The sequence below is a fragment of the Solea senegalensis genome, linkage group LG1 (assembly GCF_019176455.1).
Source record: "Solea senegalensis isolate Sse05_10M linkage group LG1, IFAPA_SoseM_1, whole genome shotgun sequence".
Lineage (NCBI taxonomy): Eukaryota > Metazoa > Chordata > Actinopteri > Pleuronectiformes > Soleidae > Solea > Solea senegalensis.
In genome coordinates, this window is record NC_058021.1 from 29,803,669 (window position 1) to 29,813,647 (window position 9,979).

The following is a 9,979-nucleotide window of genomic DNA, read 5'->3' on the forward strand; positions in this document are numbered from 1 at the left end:
CTACATTCAGGGGTTGGGATGAGGGGTAGGAGGAGGAGGAGGGGGGGGAGCGAGCGATGCAGCCGAGGACATTATTATGGCTCTGTAGAGTGACGGAGGCCGTGGACAAAAGAGTGTCCTCATCTATTCCATTTGGCAGCAGACACAACAAACCCGACCATCATCATCATCGTCAGCAGCAGCAGCAGCCTAGACAACTCCTGACCCACTGAGCTGCTGTTGCCACCGACGACCAGGGGAAAAAGTCAAGAGCTTAGCTGTTGTTTTAGACGTGTAATTAGGTCAGTGTCTACTGTCGCCAATTTAACTCCACGCGTGTTGGAATTACAGACTAAAAGTCAAACCTTGGAACACGGACGGGCTGCAAAGATGAGTCCATTCATCGGTTTTAGTGTCTCTAGTGTTTTTTCAGCTTCCATATGACAAAGAAATCACTAAAATTGAATCATTTTTGGTTTGCGGACAAGACAAGATATGTGAGAACATCGGTTTTCTACATTTTCGAACATTTGATGGACCGAAGGACTAATCAATGAATCAAGAAAACGCTTAATCGTTCAGTCGATTATGATCATAATCGTGAGTTGAGGCCTGCGTGGAAGAAGGATGGAAGTAGCACTTACAGTAACCACCAGGGGGCGACTCCGCTGGTTGCGAAAATAACTCTGTCTGAATGGAAATCTACGGGGAAATTAGCATCATTCCTATTTTATTGCCTCACATCCTGAGGAGTTAATGGTTCTAATGGCAAGTTTCAGTTTTTCTTCAAAATAACCTTGATGTCAGTTTTGTAACGTTATGTTCCCATTTAGAGAAAAACAGTCGTGAGGTAAAGGCACAGCAACATCAAAGGTATAAAACATAAAATCAATACAAAATAGAAGTAAAATGGTAAACTAGTGACATTAAAAATAGTAAAACGGTAAAAACTACATAGAAGTATCCGGGTTGACTATTTCTTATGCTGAAGTGCAGGCCAAGGAGAAGAGATGGCTCTTTAAAAGTGATTTAAAATGTTCAATGGTGAAGGCAGATTTAATTTCCATGGGCAACTCATTCCAAAGTCTGGACTTTGGCACTAAAATCTAAAAGCAGCCTGTTATTGGACCTCAGAGCTCAGGATGGAGTGTAAAGGAGGTCTAAAGGAGCGGTAAAGACGGTGCCAAACCACGAAGAACCAAACCAATAACATTTTTAAATCAATCCTGAAACGAATAGGAAGCCAGTGGAGGGAGGAGCAACACAGGTGTGATGTGGTCTATTGTCTTTTTTCATGTTAGAAAAAAAAAGTTAATTTATAAATCATGAGGCTTTAAAACAGGAACATTTTTGATTTTCGAGATGATTGGTTTTAGAGATGGATCAATACCAATACCATGGATCACAACCATGAGTTCCAACCAACACATCAGTATAATCTTGTCTTTTACCTTTTAAAGAAAATAAATAAATAATATAGAATAAATATTTTTTTTTTATATTATTATTTACTGCCTAACTATAATCATCCATTTTAAAATCACAATGCTCCAGCTGCAGCTCTCACTGACATGACGATGGTGGAGGACATCTCTATTTACAGCATGTTTGTTTTTACTTATTGTATTGATTGAATTCTCGTACCAAGACCAGATCCTGATCGAGAACCGCATCGGTACGTTTTGAAGACGATACATGATAACAACACACACAGATTTTCCTTATCAGCTGATTTTTATTTTTTCACTTAAATCCAAGGTAGCAAAAACGATACACAGCTGAAATATCAGACACACGGAGAAACACTAAAACGTCCAAAACAAAATAAAGGTGCTTCACCACCTCAGAAAGAAATAAAATAAAAAATAAAATAAAGCTTTCTCTTCAGTTTAGTACACCTGAATGTGAGCAGATGGACCTGAAGTGATCTGCCATTAAATGTCTTTACAAAAATAAATCAGGTTTCCTTCAGTAATGCTACTACTGTAAATGAGTTGTTTTTTTATTTATTTAACGTGGTCTCTCTGGTGAGAGTCATTGGTATTGATTCTAAAAGACAAAAATACTCAATTCACAAAAAACAAAAGATGTTATTGCTTCTTTTTTTCTTTATCCCACACTGCATATACTTAAAAAGTTATATACTTTCTTTTTTTCTTAGCTTTTGTCAGAAATAATAATAATGATAATAATAATAAATAAAAAGAAGAAGAAATCGTCTCATGTATATACTCTGATTGCACTTAATCCTTTAGACCCCCCCGAGTACTAACTAACACACTGTAGGTCTAGTATGGTAACACACCAGTCTGATTACATCGGCAAGCCATTATACATACAAGCATTAATGTCACAATGTTTGTACCAATGAGGAAAAACTAAAGTTATAGTGACAAAAGCACTACATTCTATAATACACCGGCAATCACAGATTGCAAATCTTATGTCCTCTCTGCTTGGATGGGTGTATGTTCCCAACGTGAATTCAAACGGGATATCGGCGGGTTCATCCTACGATTTTTGAAATTGTTTTTTAAACTGGCAAGAAATAGCTTTTCTCTAAAAACTCATTGCATTTTAAGAGATTTTAAAGCACTTTGTTTAAGTTCCATGCAAATACTTTCTTTGTCGGTGCTTTAAATGTGATACTGTTCACAGGTAACCGGGACATTAATGACGCTTTCCCACTACATGGTCCCACCAAGCCTCGGCACGGCTGGACTCTTCACGGTTTGGTTGGTTTTCCATGACTATAATACCTCCTCACTGACTCAGTTGCTAACCGGGTCATTAGAATCAGTTGATTAAAAAGATTTCGGCTCAAGATCGCGGGCTTTCAGCAGTGCTGTCGCTAAAAACACCAGACTCCTCTGTTAAATACTGCGATTTAAGACGTCTCCTTTGCTAAAGCACGTTTTCAGGATGCTGAAGTCTTTTCAATTGATCTACATTTGGGCATCGACTCTACTACTGTCGCTAATGGAAAGGCAACAATAACCATTCCGTGCCGAGCCGCGCTAGGACCATGTAGTGGAAAGGCGCCATAAGATACCGTAACAAAGTCCAGTAGAGATCGGTCATAAACTAAATGGCACTTTTTGATGGTCACTTGAAAGACAAAAGTTCAATTTTCTCTTAAGTAATCTTAAGTATCAGACGCTCTCTTTCAGAATGGGAATCATTATTCATTTGCTTTGGGGTCAGTCCTCTGAATAAATACTTATTTGGATGATTGGGGACATACTTCTCCTCTGTGCCACAGTGGAGCCGCTGTGACAATTTAATACATTTCTACAAGAGAGTGAAGACTTTTTTTTTTTTGCCCATTCATGCATGTCCCTTTTAAAATCACATTACATTTAAGAAGAAGAAGAAAAAAACTATCAGACATTTTAGGACACCACCCCTCTCCCCCCCCCACACAACATCAGCATGTTCTCTCTGCTAAAACCAAGATCCACACTCAAAGAACTCATGGTTCCACCTCATAATGTGCAGGAGGATAAACACTTTCAGTGTGAAATAAAAAATCAAACGAGTCAAGTGTTCATTTAAAAAAAAAAAAAAATCAAACAACAAAAAGGAAAAAAAAAAGGCAAGGAAGCCTTAATGCTGATGGAGTTCAACTGACGGAGGGAAGGAGCGGCTGTTTGGCCACACGGAGGGAGGTGCAGAGGACATGGCACGTCGGATGAGGGGCTCTCTTTTTCTTGTTTGTGATAAAAAACAAACCAAGTCAAAACAATGAGTCTTTCCTCTCCTCGTTCTTCACATAACTAGTCCACTTTTTGCGCCGGGGCGTCCATCACTTGGTTTTTCGCTTCTTTCCGCCGCTTCAGTCCATGTGAGGTTTCTCAGCGCCACCCTGAGGAGGAGAAATAATTTAATTTAAGTTGCTTTCTTCTTGTGCACTGTTTAATGTATAAGTGTATTTTATCTGGTTATTTGTGTACATGTTATGACACAGTTTTGTTTGCCGTCAGTGGACACTGAAGTCCGTTACTACTGAAGTCCACTCGATCAAATAAACTAACAAAATGGTTTCAAAGGATGTAAATCAGCTCACAAACTACAGCGCGACGGCGACTGGGGCCAGAAACTCAAATGAGACGCATTAGTTTCCGTTTCTTTCAAAAAAGTCAAAACTAAAAAAAACCTGAAAATAAACCTGTGGCTGAAACCACACTGTGCACATTCCCCTCCTGTGCACTTCCCGAGACGGATCAATTTGAGTGTGCAGATTTACTCTCAGTAAAGAAAATGTTTCTTTCACTTCCCTTTTTTTGGTCAGAATTTTGTGTCAGCACATGATTTTGTAAAAATAAATACATTTTGAATAAAAACGGCACAGACAGCACAATGCTTCCCTCATTACTCACTTTATCTATGACTAAGCAGCCAGACTTTAAGTCTCAGCAGTTTGTGTGCCCACTTATCAGTTATATTTCAACATTTCTCCACAACGCTACATTTGATTGTAACTTGATGCATTCAGCAAAACTCCCTGTCATCGCTGACCTACTGAAGCTAAAGGAAGACAAAAAAAACCAAAAAAAAAAACAACACTGAACAAAACCCACGAGTGGAGACTTGTGCCAACATCCTTCAGGCCTCGTCACAAACAAAAACAACAAGAAGCCAATGACCCTCCGGTCGGCCGAGTCCCGACTGGCTCGGAGTCTGGGCACGACTGTGAAAAACAACAGCCCTTAATCTGCTTTCACGCTTTCACTGAGTCAAACTGAGGGAGTGACGGGACTCTTACTTTACAGACAGAATGAGGTGAGGCTTCTGGGCACGGGCTTAATGGAGACATCAAAGCTGACTTGATGGGATAATTATGAAGGGACGGGGGCGGCGGGGAGCTATGTGCACAACTTTACTTCCAAAACAGAAGTCAAAAGGTGGTTGAACCGAAATTAAATTCTTCATTTGTCAAATTTGAACGGCGTCCAGATCAGGATCACAGTGTTTTTGTGGCGTAACGAGAGAAGTTCTCTAAAGTCTTATTCAAATGTAAGACAAGCTAAAAGCTCTTTACGATTAAATGTATATTAAAATCATTCTTGATTGATCACGTGGGACAAACCGATAGATCATAATTGTCTTTCTGTAGAAGTTAGAACTTGGTCAAACACCGTCGTTACAAAGGGATGATACTCAACATCGGACATTGAAAAAGAAAACGCCTTAAATATCAAATAAATGAACCACTAAGCAAAAAGACTGTGTTGGACTGATAGCAGCACTGAACCATGTTTGAAAAACAGACATAAAAAAAGTGGTTTAAAATATAATGCGACTTATCAGACTCTTGTTACAGATGTTACAAACTTTACCATGGCAAGTTGGCGTCCTATGTTTCCCACAGTTACGCCGCCTGAGAAGAATATACACGGGAGCCAGGAGCGCACATATAAAAAGTCTGGCGATGTGTACCTGAAAGAGAGGGAGAAGGAGAGAGAAAGAACCTTGAAAAACAATCCTTAAAAATTCCAAAAGCAGTTCACGGGATGTTTTTCTGGAGCAAAGTGTGACCTCTGGCTCTTTTTTTTTCCCTCCTGAGGCAAAACCTCAAAATGAGACACGCACGCAGTGTGTCAGTTTTGACATGCACAAAACATGTTTTTAGGTCACAGCTGGAATGGGGGAAAAATATTCTGAACCTTACACATGCTGGAAAACAATAGGGCTGCAACTAATAATTATTTCCATCGTCACTTAATCTGTTGATCATTTTATCAGTTAGTTGTTTGGTTCTTGAAAATGTTGACTCTCAAAAAAAAAAACCCAATATTATTCTGAGAAAGCAGAAAATATTCATACTTCAAATCAGATTTGTTTTATTCATTTAATTAAAAAAAAAAAATACTCAAACTAATTTGTTGATTATCAAAATAGTTTATGATTTTGTACATATGTATCCCTCCTCATTGCTCACCCTGTGTTCCTCCCTTGTCAAATCAGCATGAGCTGCATATTCATCATTATCGAAACTCTTGTCATAGACAAAAGTATGTAGACCATGAGCTGCATATTTGCAAGGGTTTGCCACTGAAGCTGGAGGCCCTGTTAATTAAGCTGCCACACATATCTTGAATACATTAGCAAGAAATGACTTTGTACTGAACATGTGATCGGTTTTAGTTTTACTTCCACGGTCTTTATTTACTTCCTTCACAACGGCTGTGGGTGTGGTATGCAACCAGGGAAGAATGAAAACAAAATGCTTGTGATTCAAAAATAAAAAAGGGGAAGACTTTACGTATAAGCGTGACTTACTGGTAGACTCCATTGTAGACGAGCAGCTGTGTGATCACAGTAGCCAGAAAAGCAGTGGTGACACCGAGGCCAAAGCCGCTCCTGGACCTGTCAAAGGTCCACCACAGGCCCAAGGACAAGGCCGCCAGTGTCAGGGAGAGCTGCACGTTGTTGTCGAAGTTTAGTTTCTGTGTAACAAGAGCAGTTAAGGACCAAACACAACTGTGTGCTGCCACTGTGGTATTTGTTTTTAACTCAAATATTTGTACGGCCCTACTAAGACTCTAAGTGTGATTATGAATGGACAACATGGAGGGCTCTGTGAAAGGATACAACACTGGCATGGTTGATACCGACGAACACTGCGATACACCTCATGACGCTGGCCCACTCTCTCTTGAACTTGTGAGGCTCTCCCAAATGGCTGTCGAGGCAGGGATAGAGCAGGCCGACAACAGCTGCAGGAAGGAGCAAACAAGAGCCAAATTAAAACAAGACGTGAAGAAGGAACTTTGTGAAACATCACAGGACGACGTCTGTCATAGAGCTGCAGTGTAGGAATATTTGCTACGTTTCCTTTTTTTTGTTTTGCCCTTAAAACTTCATGATTCATGCACCTTTCTGTACCATTTTATCAATAAATAGAAGAAAACCAATAGGAAATGCAGCTCAAATGAATCCTCTAAATCAATTCACTGAGGCAAACATTTGCCATCAGTTAAATACATTCACTTTGAACTAGAGAAAACACCTGGGAAACAAATTAAGCACATTAAGGTGTAATTCCTGGCATTAAATAAACTGAACAGTCCTGATTAATGTCTAGATAGTGAAAGTTTTGCATTTTTTCTTTTACATTAAACGTTACGTGCATGGATCCAAGTGTGCAAACTAGTCGCCTTAATAATCATAAATTACATTAAAAGACATGAAATTGACAATAAAGTTAGTTTTTAAGTGGTGAAGGATTACAATTAACAAATGAAGACTGTAAACAAGGACCTAACAAGTGCAACATGAAGTCACACCAGTAGTTTTCTCCCCTGCAGCACATGGGAGGAGGAGGAGCTGACAACTTCCGGGCTCCTGGCCTAAGGCTCCGCCCCCTCAGCTCACCCGTTATGACACCGACCAATCAGCGAGCAGCTCGCCTCGTGTCCGGCTGTTGCGACCAATCAGAGCTCGAGAATCGCTACCGTTTGCACAAAGTCACACACACACACACTAACTGCCATGAAGTCTGCACTTGCACTAGCACCAGATATGAAAACTTGAACAACAGCCAACAAAAACAAACCCGAATGATGATTCACTAACTCATGATCACACGCCAGCTGTCTGCAGGAGCGACTTTGGCAACGAATCGTTTTCCTGACCCATTTGGTGTTAAACTGCCCGGTTTTACAACCTACACTCGTGTGCAACGCCAAACAAACACAATAGAAGTGCCTTTCCCTGACTTTTAGCAACCATACACGATTGAAAAATGTCGTTTAAATTGATTTATTTTTCAGTTTTTACCTAGAAAAGGCTGCAGAAGTGTAACCCCTCCCCTTCCAACATTCCTTTGTCCTAAACTTGGCAACAAACCACAGACAAACTGGGCCAAAAACCTTATGTTTTTAATTAACTCACCTGCCCCTGTGCCACAGCACGGTGGGATCCACCAGGCGGACGAAAACAAAGTGGCCATGACTTCTTCGGGGAACAGGGTGACATGTCTCTGTATCTGCAGCAAGTTGAGCACCAGAGCTAGGCTCGCCCCCACCGTGAAGAGCACCAGACCCCGCCGGATCAGGTTGGCGGTCCGGACGTCGTGCAGAGAGCCATAGGCGTTGCTGAGCACCGAGGTGATGATGGACATCATTTCTTCAGCTTTGGGTGCCAACCAGTTTGCACCAGAGGACGACGACGATGAGGATGATGATGAGGATGGTGAGTGTTTAGTTTCTACTCTTGATGCACACGAGCTGCTCCAGCAGTGGTCTTCAAGTCTGGGCATTTGGCACTTCAGGGCTGACAGAGTAGGAAAAACACCACTGTCGTGAAACTGAATACGAGACTTGAAATAAAGTGGCGTTTTAGGTGCTAAAGCGTAAGTTAGAAATGTCTCCTTACCTCGGTTTCCAGACGTGTTCAGTGTCTGGTCGAAACACAAACCTCCTCTTGTGTTCATTCGCGCCACAAAGACGATGAGGGGAGAAAAACAAGCCCACAACTCCTCTGCCTCGTTCTCCTGTTCTCAACAACAAGGATGACAGTCACTCTGTTTGTTCACATCATCGTTTACACGCACAAACTCACTCACTCACTCACTCACTCATGCACGCACACATACACTGCTCCATTCCACAGCAGCACAGAGCTCATACCACAGACGAACGGCTTCCTCTGCAGAAAACAATCACAGCTGTGTCGGGTGAGACTCGGCAGCCAATGAGAGCGCGGCGGCTGATATGACGTGACGCCGCCCCACACGCCCCCTCGTCCGGTACTGACTACTGTGACGAGCCGGCAGCAGCAGATGGAGCTGAAGTGAAAGTGGAAGCATTGAGGAGCCGACCTTAAATGGCTGCAAAACATCATATAACACTGACTCCAGACACACATTAAAGAGCTATAATTAACATTAAACATATCACTTTTTCCACGGAAGTAGCTACATTCCCTTCCCGAGAAACGGAAACAGAAAATACAAAACATTTAAAACATAAAAACATCCTATATTAACTATTATAAAGTAAAAACAAATCTATCTATCTATCTATACACAGACAAATGCATATAATACGAATGTTACTATAATGTAGATAACATAAAAAGGAATATGCAAAAAGGGAAATACAAGAAATACAATAAACTAAAACTAAACTCTCCATATTAGAACTGTAGTTGTTTTCTAAGAAAATAATTTTTTTTCACCAGGTTAGATTCAGAACTTGATCCTTCTTGGTCAACGTTTACAAGTGTCTCTTCCCCCTTTGTTGTATCCAGAAGGCAACGTTCCACAAGTCTAATCCAGTCTGCTCCGGTGCGGCACTTTTATAAGCATGCACCTGAGAAACGGGGTTAGTGGTTCAACTTTTTTTTCCCCCTGTTTTTGCTGGAAAAAAATAAAGGTTGTTGAACTTTTGGCTAGGTTAAAGGAGGTGTGGTTTTGTAAGGAGGAGTGTGGATGTGGAGGCCCTGCACGTCAGCCAGTGATAAACTGCATTACAGAAGGGTTCAGTGCTCGTGGGGCCCTGAAAGTCTTTCAATGGCTGACAATAACACGGACGCGTTGTGTAACAGCCTGAAGCGACCCAGACGGGTTTCTACAAACCGGGGTGAAAACAAACCTACCCCCATTGCGTACATGCTGTCAAAAACAAGCAGGGTTTTTCTCATCTGTGCATCTAAGGACATGCATAGGGAACATAAAGTTTCCATTGGACAGTGAACTATACGCCTCTGCCAAAGCTGCAGGTGAAGACTTGTTGCAATGCTGTAAAAAGTTCAACCAAACAGTCAAAAAGTCCCAAACTAAATAGTATTTACTTAATTTCAGCTGCTGGAAGTATGACGTTTGAATTAAAAGGTGAATGAGGCTTCATAAGCTATAGCAAAGTTGGTAAACAAAAACAGACAGCATGTTTTCCTTTCAATTAAGTTGAATTGAAGTCCTTTTTCAGTGTATTTATCTGTCTCAGGGTATAGTGTTCTGTTGTTTTTGTTGTTGATGTGGTGCTAAAAAACTGCG

General features: G+C 41.0%; 1 protein-coding gene across 1 annotated transcript; it reads right to left on the bottom strand.

Annotated features, from left to right (window-relative positions):
• Positions 1–1,694: 1,694 nt before the first annotated feature.
• insig1 (insulin induced gene 1) lies at positions 1,695–9,242 on the bottom strand. Its single transcript, XM_044040963.1, has 7 exons — positions 9,163–9,242; positions 8,359–8,770; positions 7,876–8,256; positions 6,574–6,698; positions 6,262–6,428; positions 5,319–5,418; positions 1,695–3,844 (listed from the first exon to the last, which is right to left on the bottom strand). The coding sequence occupies exons 2-7, from the start codon at positions 8,414–8,416 to the stop codon at positions 3,815–3,817; spliced, it is 861 nt and encodes a 286-aa protein (XP_043896898.1). The 5' UTR covers positions 8,417–8,770; positions 9,163–9,242; the 3' UTR covers positions 1,695–3,814.
• Between the last annotated feature and the right edge of the window lie 737 nt (positions 9,243–9,979).